Source organism: Talpa occidentalis, unplaced genomic scaffold (assembly GCF_014898055.3).
Source record: "Talpa occidentalis isolate TD23 unplaced genomic scaffold, MPIMG_talOcc4v2.1 talOcc4.14, whole genome shotgun sequence".
Classification (NCBI taxonomy): domain Eukaryota; kingdom Metazoa; phylum Chordata; class Mammalia; order Eulipotyphla; family Talpidae; genus Talpa; species Talpa occidentalis.
In genome coordinates, this window is record NW_023601433.1 from 33966306 (window position 1) to 33981638 (window position 15333).

The following is a 15333-nucleotide window of genomic DNA, read 5'->3' on the forward strand; positions in this document are numbered from 1 at the left end:
GTGTTTAAAATCCAATATATATACAAACAACTCAAAAATAACAAATAACACAATTTAAAAAATGGGCACAAAATATAAATAGACAGTTCACCAGGAGGCATAAGATGGTAATCATCACTTATTATTAGGGAAATGAAAATCAAAAGTGTAATGAGATATCCTCACAGCAGTTAGAATGACTATTATCAAAAATATAAGAAACAAGTGTTGCTGAAGATGTGAAAGGGGAATCTTCATCCACTGTTAGTGGCAATCTAAACTGTGCAGCCACCGTGGAAAATAGAATAGACATAGATTTCTCAAAAAATTAAGAAGTATCACATAATTCATCTACTTCACTTCTGGGTATTCATCTGAAGAATATAAGAACAATAATTTGAAAAGATATATGCACCCCTATCTTCAATGCAACATTATTCACAATAAGCAAGAGAAAAATACAACCTAACTATCCATCAACAGATGAATGGAAAAACACATGGTATAGCTAGCTACATAATGAAGTACCACTCAGATGAAATCTTATTATTTGCAAAAACTTGGATGGAACTTGAGCAAATTATGCTAAGTGAAATAAGTTAGGAGGAGAAAGACAAAAATTATATGACCGCACTCATATGTGGGTTGAATATAGAGAAACATACCAAACAAAACAACTTCAGCTCTACCCTTTCTCACTCCCTCTGTAAATCAACCTGGTTACAGTGTTTCTCACCATGTGTCCCCCTTTCAGTCAGGTCCTGTGTTTTGCGTTAGGGTGAGGATCCACCAACTGGGTCAACTGTGGTCCCTGGGTTTGTCCTGTTTCAGCCTGATACCCAACTTCAAGCCAGACACCTATGGTTTGATAGCTCAAAGTGAAATAGGGGCTGTCAGAAGCAACAAGGCAGGAGGCCAGATGGAAGGATGAAACAGCCACCCACTGCCCGGGCTCTAAGACAAGAGAACTGCCAAAAAGCCTCAAAGGCCAAAGAGCCAAAAATCAAAACCAAGGGCTATAGCAAAACAATACCCACACAGTTATAGTCAAACAAAGGACAGTGCCCGAAAAGAGGACAGGTTGCTATCTGTGGGTTCTCACCCTTGTACACAATTGCAAGACCTCAGGGTCCAGAAACATCCATAGGGTTTATTTTACAAAGAGGGGAAACAAAGAGCTCACCATGGCCACAAGTGGCTGGATAGCTCATCCAGATAGCATCAATGATGGTCACTACTGGTCACCAGGAGTGCTGGACAGCACTGGCCAGTCATGTTAATCACTAACTGGTCCCTCAGAGATGGTGTCAGAGACACCAAGTGTTAACAGCTCTTTGTGAGTTAGTCTATACCAACAACAAACAACTCTGAGACATAAGGCCCAGGGCCTCTGACAGATATCTGCTTTTCTTGGCTCTTCGGAGGTCGGCTGCTGGATGCTCTTTTCATCTTTCATGGAGGCCAGGAATGGAGTCTTCCCCTTCCTTCTTCTTCCTTTTTTCAGAGGCTGGAACCATCTGTCCTGTTCGGGGGCTGGAGTCTTCTCTCCTCTTAGGGGGCTGGAACTCTCCTGTTAAGGAGCTGGCATCATTTCCCCTTTCAGCTCCCTCCAACCCTGGCTTATTCCTCTTTCAGGGTGCTCAGCCCACAAGTCTGATTGGACCATTTTTCAATCCTGTGGCCGGTTGGCCCATTTAGCACCAATCAGCTCATAGATGACACCTGATTGGTCCATTCCACCATCCAGGAAGTACACAAGTTACATAAAAGGGTTCTGAGGAGCAATTGCCACAATTGACTTGTGGTGGAGCAGCAGGGTGAGAGAACACTGCTGCTGCCTGCTCCCACCACTGAGGCGGCTGGGTTCTGGTAACAAAGGGACACCCATTTCATTGGCCACCATAAGCACGTTGCAATTGCTGGACACATGGTGGGATATTTCTGTCTCTAATTTAGAGGAGTTTGGTTTTACTTCAAGTTCTGTGGTTTGATTTGTTTTTTGGTTTCGTTGCTCTGGTAAAGTCTGACATATTGCAGCTGATTTTGGCCTTTTGGGAGGTACTGTAGGCATAGACTTGTAAGTCATTTTCAACCTCTAGTTTAGGACTTGTGCTTCTGGGGATTTTCTTGGGTGTGTATTTAAGCATTTTCCACAACTGTTTTCAGTTGGACAGGAATGAGCCTTTTACTCTGGCCAGAAGTCTACTTTCAAAAAGACAAATTCAGGCTGAATGGAACAAGTTCAGTGTAGATCACTGTATAGGAAGTGTATGGCTTTTAAATGTAACACTGTTTAGCCTGTATACTAAAGTTAAAGGGAAAATGTTCTATTGATGGATCAAAATTTGATGGCACAAAATGGGAGCAGTCTTCCCCTTACCCTGGCAGCTGTACAAGGGAAGAAAAGGAAGAGGAAGATGCTTTACTGGAAACTTTTTTTTTTAGTGGCTAGATATTTATATGTTCCAAAATGGAACATGAACACTTATTTTATACAGCCATATTTCACACAAAGAACATAGAAACAGAAAGCTATTTCACAATTTCACAATATCACAGAATCAGAGATAAAATAGAGTGGATTCCTGAGTACTTTCCCTATTTTAACTGAGTCCTCTGCTTGAAGTCTTGTTTCACTCCTGAGCTTGAATTCTGTGAAATACCTTGATATATAACAAATCATCATATCTTTAAGCGGTATCAAATAGTTTTATACACAATCAGCTATCAATTATGCATCAATTTAAAAGTGTGGGTGTAAGAGGCCATTGTTTTGCGTATATAAGTCATTTTTTTTAAACCCTACAAGGAAAAATTCCCTTGCTTTGGAGTACTGGATTACTCCTAGTCAACTATGTAATACCCGGTAGAAAGCCTAATCTGTAGACTTGTAGAATAAAATTAATCTCTTGTGCTCCTCTATAGAAGAAAAGAAACATATACTTCTAAAATAAGTTGTTAAAGTAAATACATTTATTTGGGTAAAAAACATTGGGATTGTAGACCACATCTGCATTTCACCATATGCATTCTGCTACTTTCTGAGCATCAATCAATTCTACTTGATTTCTCATTCCTGAGACAGATGTTTCAGAATTAGAGCAAAATTCAGTGAATTCCAGGCATGGAAGTGTGTGAAAATAAAAAGAGAATGCAATTTTGAGCTAGACGGTCCTGGTTTCAAATTCCAAATCTCCATAACTATAGGCATGATTTGGGGAAGGTTAATTTGTTATTTTGAGTTATGTCTACCTCCTTTAGAAACAGGCCAAATGGGTCTGTATGAGAAGCAAATTAAATGAGATAACACTTGTATTGCAGCTTAAATGGTGCCTAATACAGAATAAGTGCACACAACATGTTAATTTCTTTCTTTGTACCAACATTTGACAACTTATAGATTAAACTCAGGATTTGATGCCAATACACAATCAAGTTAATAATGTTGGGCAGTGGTGACAGAGGTTCCACATCTTAATGTCCCCTAATCTACTGTTCCCCTAGGCCCTGAGGTCTTTTACCAATGGAAAAGAGCAATTTTATTCATTTTAGAATGAATTTTCATTATGTATCTTTCTAGAACATTACCTATAACAATAAAAAATGCCAATTATTTTTAATTAACTTGGTAGTAATCAGCTTTATATGACTTACCACATTTAATAGTCACAGCAACACTCTGAGTTAGCTATTGTTATCCTTATTTTAATAATATGAAATCTGAGACTAAAAAGGTTAAAGCAAATTATTTGCCAAACTCCACAGCTAAAAAGTGTGTAAGTGGGGATTCAAAACCACTTCTGGTTCCAAAATAAATACCATAACTAGTCTCCTTTATATGCAGTTCAATGAAGTAAAGGACATTTTAGAATTTATAAGAAACTGGGCCTCCCAAATGGTGCAGCGGGTAGAATGCAGCACTGTGATACCCACTGTTCCCCTCAGCAATGTATTTCAGTCTGCCTGTTCTGCTCTCTGCTCTGTCTCTGGTGAATTCTCTCACCCTCCCACAGCGCCGCTGGCCTATACCCCAGTTCTTGTATAAATAAATAAATTAAAAAAAAAAAAGATTTTGAAAGAAACCCAGGAGAAAAATAGTCACAAGCAGGTGATTCTATACAATGATACTGGCAGGGGGAGGGGTGATATATTTTCACTCACTCTTCTTTCTCAACAATTACTTCATAATTCCACTTTATGACATTTTCCAATTTTACAATGTCCCAGCAGTCACTTAATTTTGATTTTGTTTTTTTTTTTTTCTTAATTTTTTAAAGCTTGCATCTCTGTGGCCAAGCTATTCTTTTTGCCCTTCCTCCCTCTCTTCCTCCCTCGCTCTCTTCTTTCTTCCTACCTTTTATTTTTGCAATTTTCACTAATTTGAGCAAATATTTAAAATTTACAATTTTAATTTTTGTATCATAAAAATGTAGAGAAAAAGAGAACATTATATATAAAAACTTAGTCAAATAATAGAATATTGATAGTTTACTGAATTACATAATTCAATAAATATTTATTAATTATCTACTTTTCCCAGGCATTGCTAGAAGATGGAAAAGTAGAAATAAACAGGTTGAAGTCCCTGGCCTAAGATGAAAATATAAATAAATAAATGTATAATAATCATGTTAGGGAAAGGGAATGATCAACTTTATTATATAAATAATAAATCATGCTGCTTCACAATGTGGCTGGGCCCAAGGGATGAGCAGTCAAACTCCGAGCCTGTTTATTTAGGTCCCCTCTTATTAAGGTCTCTTAATCAATGTGGTCTTGTCTATAATTATTACCATCATGCCCTTGAGGGCACCTGATGTCTTTCTCTGTCATCTGAAATTATTTTGGGAACTCAACTGAAAGTGAATTCAAGTTTCATCACACAAAGTAGCTGGGTTATTCACATCAAGAGATGCAAGTCTGGGTACCATTTTTATATTCTAGATCACTGATGAACGTGAAGGAGTTTCCTGAAGATTATATGGCAGTTGGGAAGAAGTATCTCCCAGATCACATAGACTACAGTAAATATAAGGAGACTTTCATTTCTAACCACACACAAAATGAAGATCTATAGGGACTGGCCTTATGTGCAATGAAAAGGAAAATCAAAAGCTACATGAGCGGGATCAGTAACTTGGAACAAAAAAAACTAAATCAAAGCAAAGTTATATAGAAAAATATGACTATTTCTTTTACTGGAAACTTTGAATCCAATAGTCTCCCTCTAAAGAAGTTAGTTGCTCTCCTGGGGAGGTTATTGAGGATCCACAGTATAGGAATAGAATGGCTTCCTCTTCTCATACTGATTTGGCTAAGGGAGGCACCCTGGGGTGACTGCAATTTCCTGTGAACCCCAATGAAAATGTCTTCTGAGTCCATACCCTAGCATTTAGCTTTCATTACCACATAAATGGTGACAAAAATTCAAAATAGGGAAATTGTAATAGGAACAGTGAAAATCAACCTCCAAGCTAGTGATTGATGTTCACAGTCAACTTGATGGTAGAATGAGGAGCTTTCCAAAGTCCAACCCTTGAACAGGGCCACATGAGGAAAAATGGTGGAGTTAGGGTTGAGGCAGGTAAAAAGCTGCTGGTGCTTTGGCAATGAAACCACTTGGGAAAAGGGAGATCTGCAGAGCAGCTGGCAGTTAATAGATGCAGTTTTGGCCTGGACCTTGGTCTCTGCTCACCAGACACTATCTGGGGTAGGATAGATGGCATCTCTCTACATGCCAGCCTAAAAGTACCCTCTATAAGCACTCCCTTTTCCCATTCCCTGTGTAAATTAAACCTGTTAGAGCCCTTTCTCATCACCTGTCTGCTTTTATGTCATGTCCTGCATTCTTAAGTGCACACAGATGAGAACCCACCACCAATTAGGTCCATCCTAGTCCCTGGGGTTTGAGCTGTTTTGGTTGAATTTCAATCAAAATATGAGCCATGGTTACTCCTACCATTGTTGGTTAGCACCTACCTCCTTATCTCGAGAGTTGAACCATATGAGAACATGTTGGGATCAGTTGCTATCCTTTGTGATCCAACCATGTAGTGTAACCCTACTGTCACCTCATCCACAAACTAGCTGCAGGTGACAATAACAAGAAGATTATCTTCAAAGATGATTCAGCTGCCTGTCATGAAATTATGTAAACCTATCAAAATTTAGCCTTGAAAGCTTAGGAATGAGCTACAATATGAAAGTTAAAAATTACCATAAAATTATATTCAAATATCTCACTGGAAAAAAACCTGACTACTTCTAGTTTTCCTGCATTCCCGCATGACTATTTCTCATACTCTGGTAGGAAATGTAATGTATTTCATGAATTTATCAATTATATCATAATTTAACATCTGAAAATCTAGATTCATCTTATAAGTGATATCACAGTTTTTACTGGCAGCCTTCTTAGTGTTACACAATAATGTGTCTTCAAATTGATGTCACCTTAGATTTAATGAAATACGGTAGAACGTTTTCAAATCATTAGTTACTCATGTAGCACTGAATACATTGTTACATATTACCTATTATATGCGTAAGGGATATTTTTATGTATTTATGTATGATTTTCTGAAAAGCAAAACCAGGCTGGATGGAAAGTATAATATGAAAGAAAAATCTAATTTCTTTGAAGTTGTTTTTTTTTAAAAAAACTATGTACTGAAATTTAAAAATGTTTACATTTTTGAAGAATCCCAGCAAGAATGTAAAGACAAATCACTTAGTTCCAGCAAATAAAGTTTCAAAATATTCAAAGTTGCAGTTTAAAAACTTAAACTTCAAAAAGTTCCTTGACACTTTAATAAAAGAGAAAAATATTACTCACAAAGTCAGTTCTCTAATTACTTTATATTTTAACATTGAAAAATATTTATCTATAAAATTAAGTGACTAATCTCAATAGTTTAAGTCATCCAAAATAAAGCAATGTTTCCACAAAAGTCACTTACTGGCATGCGTTCTGTCACACCTCCAATCTTAAAATTCATTGTAGATCTCACAGTCTGGGCACCATAATACTTATCGTTTGGGACCTTAAGTTCACCAAAAGTATCATATTCTATCCGATAGGCATTTTGGCTTGCCTAAAGATAAAGACGAGATACTGTTAGAACTTCAAAGGAAATACAAAAAACAACAGCATCATATTAGTTGTAAGGGAAAAGAAGCTTAAAGTACCACAAAGACAAAAGCATATATTAAAGACAGATTGTAGACTTCATACACTACATAGATGACAAAAAGAAAGTCTTTGAAGTAAAAATAGCAGTTGTTTTTAATTAGAATATTAATTATTAATTAAGCTTTGACAAATTTAATGTACTTACGCTAATACTTACTGTACTGAGAGTTTCACAAAATCGTCAAAGAACAATACTTTAAAATTTATAAATATTACTTATTTAAACAAAAGTTAGGTATGTACAAATACTTTGCACATAGCGTAATAAAAATAATCTAGATTTTGCAGATGTAAACCTATACAGTCTTTTCTACTGCATGTAAAGAGAAATGTTGTATCTATGTGAAAATAGGAATATAACTGGGCCTCCCCGGTGGCGCAGCGGTTGAGCGCTGGGTTGCAAAGCTGCCCGAGGTGCCGGTTCGATCCCCGGCTGCTCCCGGCCACCGGAGGAGGGTCCCGCATGGCGCGCAGACCTCTCCTGCTGCCCGCTGCTCCCCTCAGCAGTGTACTTTGGTCCTTCTGCCTGCTGTGCTCCCTGCTCTGGCTCTGGTGAATTCTCTCACCCTCCCGCGCTTCTGACTGTACCCAGTGCATGTATAAACAAAAACAAACAAACAAACAAATAAATAAATAAAGCATGCCTCTATAAAAATAAATTAAAAAAAAAAAAGAAAATAGGAATATAACTAATTAAGTACATTTGGTTTTTTAAAAAGATTTATTTATTTATACAAGAACTGGGATACAGGTCAGATGTGAGGGAGGGTGAGAGGATTCACCAGAGACAGAGTGCGGAGCAGAACAAGCAGATCTACTGAAATACACCGCTGAGGGGAGCAGCGGGCCAGCCAGGAGAGGTCTGCTGCTCCACATGGGTATCTCCCTGGCCAGCTGGGATCGAATCTGCATGCAGAGGTTGTGGAAAGCATCACAGCACTGTGTTCAACTGCCTGTGCAACCAGGGAGGCCCCTGAAGTACATTTTTTTCTAGGCCTAAAAGTCTACAGAGGGCTGACCTCAGCTAATAAGGGGAAGCAGCTCATAAATATAATCACACTCTGGCATTTACTCTACTACCTTACTTGACTTTCACAACCACTATGGATGATTTTACTATTACTAACCCTACCTTAAAGAAGGAGACACTGAGACTTATAAAGATAAAATGTCAGCATTATCAGCAAGGTTGCACAGTGGTACGGGTGGGCCTGTCAAATTCCAAAAACTTTTGGATTTACTTTATCATTACCTCTGTAAGCTAAATAACAGAGGAGTAAATCCAGACCAGCACATAATAAGCCCTTGAGTTGTACCCCTACCCTGCAAAACAAAAGGCGCTACAGCTATATGGTTAGGTTTTTCTCTAACAGAGAGCGGTAGACAATCAGATTCTTACCCTATAAACTAAAAGCAAGTGAGGTTTTATATCTCCAACCCACAAGTGAAAATGTCTGCACTATTATATTGCCTTGATCCAGCCTACCATACAGTCTATGATCTTTGTTTCAGATATTCTAGTATTTTTATAGGTTGAAATATACCTTAGCCCAACAACACTATCAATCTCAGCAGTGATACTTGGAAACCTGAGGTAGGTTCTTTCTCTTCATCATCATCATATGGGAAAGCAACGGAGTTCAGCGCACCAAAGGGAGGAGATTGGTTCCCATGAAACATTTGTAAAATCAGGTGCCTTAAATTTGCAAAACTTTTTATAATCAAAATTATTAAATTTTCATCAAAGAACAGGTTGCTAGAATAAAACTTAGATGTATTCAAAGTTACCTGGAAAGATTTAGATGAATAAATTATGATTTTCAGCTAAAAAAAAAAAATCCTAATTCAAAAATCACTTAATTACGATTTGAGACTGACCTCTTAAAATGTACATATGTCAACTATGGCTGAAATGCAATCTCAGCAAATACTTCAAAAATAAACTGTACTTATGAAAAATAAATATTTTCAATTTGCAATGGCATTCCCAAGTTGCACATTGTTTGTGGAACTCAGCTAACAAGAAGCTATTCCAAAAAGCTGAAAATTTTAATCCCAGGAAATATAAAGTTTGCACAAACCTGTAGAACAGAAATTGAAAAAATGCTGTAAAATACTCTACAATTAGAAAAAAATTGTTAAAAGAGTCTAGGCCTATGCAGGTCTAACATCTGTTAGATAAGTATGTGTGTGTACCTGTGTGTAAGTGTGTGTAAGGGTGTGTTTACATACACAGATAGAGGAATGAACTAGTAACTTTGTCAAATTTTTTCAAATGTTCATTACAAAGACGGCCATGATTGAGTATATACATAAACACACTATGCAGACAAAACTGAAACCAAAATTTTATGAAGCAATGTTATGAAAATAATTCTGTTACTCTATTCTGTCAATACAGTAACAACAATGCTAGCACCTACCCACTACACAGATTTTGCCATCCACAAGTAAATCCATCTGAGATTTTAAAACTTTTGTGTGGTTTTCAAAACATTTCTACATTATGATATACCTTATCTCTTCCCAGTGGCTTACCTAAATTACTATGAAAATTATCAGTGCTTACGATGAAAAATGTAGTAATGAATGGCATCTCACGTACACATGTATATATCTAATCATTGTCACGTACACATGTATATATCTAATCATTGTCACATGTAAATAATACAAATTATTTAATATAAAATATTGTAAGATATATTGGAAAATTTTAAATTCATTTATATTCATCTATATAGTCTATCCTGTAATCAGAGAGCAGAAATTCCAGGAGAAGGTCTGTCACTTCAGGGATGAAACCATGAGTTAGAGTTTAACCAGCTAGGTATGGGGCAGGCACAAAGGTGCAATTTCCCATGGTTCCTGATAGATAAGCGTTCATTCACAATTATTTCCACTCCTGGAGCACATGAGTGGGTATGATGGGTCCAATATGTAGTATGATAGCTAACAGACCTTTGAAATACCAGTAATGTTAATAGCTACTAATCCCTGAAACCTCAGGAAATTAAGTGGTCTAAAAATTTACATGCTAGTCTAAACTGAAAAGGTCAAAAAAACATGTCTCATGCACATACATGTGTAAGAGAACCATTAACTAAACTATGACATCTAATAAAGGAAAGGTAAAATGCTTTAGATTTTCAGACTAAAGTGGTTTAAAAGAATATTTCACTGTTCAAGAAAATTAAGACATTTCTCATGAAAAAAGACTCTCTCCAAATATAAAAATCCAAAATTTGATTTGTGTTTAGCGTTTCAGTTTCTTTCTGAAAAAGTCTGTCTGGCCATAAAATATAGGGTGACCACCAAGTCTTGAAATATTAGCAAAAATGTAATAAGTGATTTACTGATATTACATTACACACAGACTTTATGTCCATCCTGAATATAATTAACAAAATAAAGGAAAGAAACTTTAAAATTAGTAGTTTATCTATCTACCAAACTAGAAGGCCGTATCATAGCTATTCTCCATTGTATATTCTCATAGTCGCTGTACTTTTTCTTCTGGCAGCATTTATCACATTCTAATTATCTGTGCCTGATTTGTTTGATCATTTAATTGCTTTGCTTATTCAATTGCTTCCAGCAGTCTTTAAACTCTATGCCTCACAGTAACTGTCTTACTCACAGGGTCCCAGACATAGCAGGTATTCAATAAATATGTTATCTACCTGTTGAATGAATTGTCATGTGTTCTTTTAGATGAAAGGTAAATAAGGGCATTTAGGGTCTTGTGAATTTCTCAACACTTAGCAACATAAAAAACCTTTAATAAAATCAACACAGATATTTTGGAATTGAGAAAATTAGAGGGTAAATGATGTATTCAGAATTATAAAAAACAGGGCCTCCCCTGGTGGCACATGCAGTTGAGCTCAGCTCCATGAATTGTCCTGCAGCCTCTGCAGCACCGGTTAGATCCCTGCTAGCTGCGGAGATACCCACATGGCAAGCAGACCTCTCCTGTCTCACCCACTGCTCCCCTCAGCAGTGTATTTTGCCAGTCTGCCTGTTCTGTTCCCCACTCTGTCTCTGGTGAATCCTCTCACCCTACCGCCCATCTGGCCTGTACCCCGGTTCTTGTATAAATAAATAAATAAAGAATTATGAAAAACAAAATCTATCCTCATCTAAAAGTAGCTTATATTCCAACCATAAAAGTCAGTGCTATTTTTAACATTTGTGCCAAGAGGATAGAGTCAGTTCTCCAGTCTCCTATTATTTCCTTTTACAAAACGCAACGTTATTTTTTAAAGTAATTTTTAAGGCTCTAAAATGCACCAGAATTATTAGAGCAGAGTTCAAAGAACATAAAGCAGGTATAGTGACACCATCAAATTATGTGTTTTTATAGTCTGGAAAAATGTCTTGGGCCTTTGAAATACCCTAAATAAGAACCATTAATGAGCCCTCACTACATGAATAGTGAGTATTCACAACTTGATCAAAGAACTTTCACACGAGCTAGGTAACTGTAATTATTTTCATTCTGCATGCAGAAACTGAGGCACAAAAGTAACTTGTACAAAGTTTCCACTCTGAGTAGCAGAGGATTTGAAATCGCATCTCTTTGCAAAGCTTACATTACAGCACAGTAAACAGGGAACTGTAAGTCTTCCAAAACTATCACTTATTTCCCACATTTCTCCTAACAATATACATATGTGCATATGCATGTAATGCTTGTTAAAGACATAATTACCAAGGTGACACCTAAAGAGCAAAAGGGTTCTTTTTTAATTTAAATTTTATTTTTATATTCCCCATACAATTACAACCCCCTTATTTGACCCCATCCCTCCTTTCCCCGGCCCCCACCCCCATAAAGTGTCTCTGGTTCATAGTTGTTTGTTGATTTTGATTATTTTCTTTCTTATAGTTATTCTAGAAATCTTAAACAAGGGACAGGAAAAAGAAGAAAAGCAAATGCGTTCTTTTTGATGAGTCAGTCCTTCATTGTGTTATAACTTGAACTTGAACCTCTTCTTTATTAGAGAATTTTCTGAAAAAACTGTACACATTAAGCAAAGGCTAGGCCGTATCCAATCTTGTCTAATAAGCTTCAAGACACTGCCCATGTTTCAAACGTCAGGGTTTTAGAAAAATGAAGTGGGCAAAACCATATACAAGCTAAATAGGCAATTTCATGAGAAGAAAAATCTTATAAGTTCCTAAGAACTTAGACCTGCAGGTAGCTCACTGCACGGTCGTGACCTAAGAAGGCACAGTCCAGAGGCGACTAGACCAGCTCTCGACCAGCGTCAACCGGGCAGAAGCGGGGCGCCCTCTCCGCCGCGCACCCCCCAGGGCTGTCCCCGGCGCGGCGCCCAGGGGCGGGGGACCCCGCTCCGGCAGGGGCCCAGCAGTAAGCGCCGCCGATAACCGGCTACTTCAAATCCGCACCAGCAGCCCGGCCTCGGGGCACCCGGGAAGGGGCGGGAGCCGGCCGGCAGCCCCTCGGCGCCCCCCGAGCGCTCGCAGGAGCCGAGGCTTCCTCCCCGCCCCGCAGGCGCCCCGAGGCCCGGCGGGACGCCCGGGAATCCGCGCCGCCGGCCCCGGGCCCAGGCCCGGCCCGCGAGAGGGCTGAAGGTCACCCCCAGGAGGCCGGAGGGCAGGCCGCCCGCACTCACCATTCGAGCGGAAAGCGGGAGCCGAAACCGGAGCACGGCGCGGCCACCGGGAGCGGGAGGTGAAGCCGAGGCAGAGGCTTGAGCCCGCAGGACGCGGCCGGCCGACGCGAGGAGCCGGAGTGTGCGGTACATGGTGCGGCGGGAACCTGGGTAGGATTTCTGGGCGGCTGTGACCACGCCTCCACGGCGGCTGTCAGAGCCGTCCCGCCCACGGAACCTCGCTCTTCTCCAATCATCACCTGAAACCGAGAGTGGGGGGCGGGACCAATTCTGAATGACCAATAAAGACTGAGGGGCGGGTTTAACTACCTTGCAGAGCGGCTATTTGAAGCCCTCGGATTCATGGGAAACTGGGGAGAAGGGAATTGTGGGAAAGCGAGTCCGGAAATTTTGGAAACCAGTTTGTGGCTCGTTGACGGTATTGGCTAAGAAGCCGGTTAGTGTTTGGTTGTTGAGATATCTTAGAAAGAAATATTTATTCATTCACTTCTAATGTAACCACTCAGTAAAGGTTCTTTCTACTGCATTTTTTTAAATAGGTTTTATTTTTTTAATTAATTAATTTATTTATTCTTTATTTATTCATTCATTCATTTATTCATTCATACAAGCACTGGGTACAGTCAGAAGCGCGGGAGGGTGAGAGAATTCACCAGAGCCAGAGCGGAGAGCAGAGCAGGCAGAAGGACCGAAGTACACTGCTGAGGGGAGCAGCGGGCGGCAGGAGAGGTCTGTGCGCCATGCAGGACCCTCCTCAGGTGGCCGGGGAGCAGCCTGGGATGGAACCGGCGCTGCAGAGGCCGCGGGCAGCCTCGCAACCCAGCGCTCAACCGCTGCGCCACCGGGGAGGCCCTCTACTGCATTTTAAAAAAAAAATTAAATTAAATTTCTTCCAGATTACATCTTAATGTACAATTCTACAGGCTGCCTCCTAATTATTCTTCATAGAATATGGATGCCCAAGTATATCCAACTCGTCCAAGATCTTAACTATTTTGGAGACATATTGTAAGATTCACTTTTTGTGTCATTACTAATATTTTTCCGGAAATGGCGTCTGGCACTGCAGAGTAATAAAAAATAATATTAAATAAATAATATTAAATAAAATAAATGGATGGGTTGTGGCAAAATTGATTTACCAAATATGGCACCGTAATATCTCCCACCTCATAAAGTCTTCCACATCGTGACTTCGCCTTTTAGTTTGGGCAGCCCTTATGACTTGCTAATAACCACTAGAATCTGACAACAGTGACTGCTGAAATGAATTCCAAAAGGGCCATGCTGCTTTTCCATGGTTTTATTAAAACAGTTGCTCTGTGGTTCCCCAAAGTTGTCTTAGAACACTGGCATTGTGGTAAGGCAGCCACCAAGTAAAATGTTGAACTACACTGACACAGTCATGTTGGGGGCGGGGAGGGGAAACATGTAGGAATTCCAGTCAACAGCTGATACCCAGGATTAGTTCTCAGGTAAAGGAGTGAGCATTCTTTGATGTCCAATACAGTCAGACTCACATAACTGCAAATCCAAAGATAGGACAGGTTCCAATTTATCAGTCTTATTGTTTTAGTTTTATTTCTCTGCTGTTATCATGGTTCTGCCCTTTTCTTGTGCAGTTTTCAGACTTCACATCAGAGAGAGAGAGAGATCCTGAACCTGTCCCTGATTCTGAAACTCTCCCTGGAGGATGAGAAAGTGCTTTTTCCAAAAGCCCCTAGAAAAATTCTTTTCAAATCTCATTGATCCCACTTGGTCATATGGCCCTTCCATCCAATCACTGGCAAAGGGGAAGGGGCTAATGACCTAGATAAAATACCAAGATGCCATGTATTTTAAAATGCCATATTTTAAAAAGTAATTTAGAGATACATTACATGTACTGAACATAATAAAAGCTGTCTTGGGCTGCGAGGCTGCCGGCAGCCTCTGCAGCTCCGGTTACATCACTGGCCGCTAGTGAGGGTGGCACATGGCGCTCAGACCTCTCCTGCCGTCCACCCCTCCCCTCAGCAGTGTACTTCGTCTGTCTGCTTGTTCTGCCCCCCGCTCTGGCTCTGGTGAATTCTCTCACCCTCCCACGCTTCTGACTGAACCCAGTACTGGTATAAATGAATAAATATATCTTTATAATTAATTAATTAATTTTAAAAGCCGCCTTTTATATGAAAAAATATTCATTAACTCCTAAATAGACAATGTTGGTCAGTAAAATTTAAGAATAGAGACAACTTCTATGAATATGGTTGCAAATACATACTCAAACATGTCTAAAAGTTCTTGTTTTCTCGATTTTTATAGCTCTTTTATTTTTACCCTCTTCAGTTTTCTATTTTAGATTTCTGCAACAGAAATATTAAATGCAGTAAAAATTAGATTTTAAATTAAATCCTTTCCTCAACATTCATGATACTGTGCCCCCCATTTCAGAATTTTAGCCTACTTTGATTGCCACTCTCAAAGGACTTTCTTAGGTTTAGTTTCAGGATGTACACAGAGTTGACCTTCTGGTTTATA

At 39.1% G+C, this 15333-nt stretch overlaps 1 protein-coding gene across 1 annotated transcript in view; it reads right to left on the bottom strand.

The window, feature by feature from the left end:
• Positions 1 to 12969, bottom strand: part of FH (fumarate hydratase) — a 31826-nt gene extending 18857 nt beyond the window's left edge. Inside the window, exons 1-2 of the mRNA XM_054694917.1 lie at positions 12814 to 12969; positions 6939 to 7073 (exon numbers count right to left, since the gene is read on the bottom strand). Of these exons, the coding sequence (XP_054550892.1) occupies positions 6939 to 7073; positions 12814 to 12945 (267 nt within the window). The 5' untranslated portion in view covers positions 12946 to 12969. The remainder of the gene's footprint in view (positions 1 to 6938; positions 7074 to 12813) is intronic.
• Positions 12970 to 15333: the final 2364 nt, after the last annotated feature.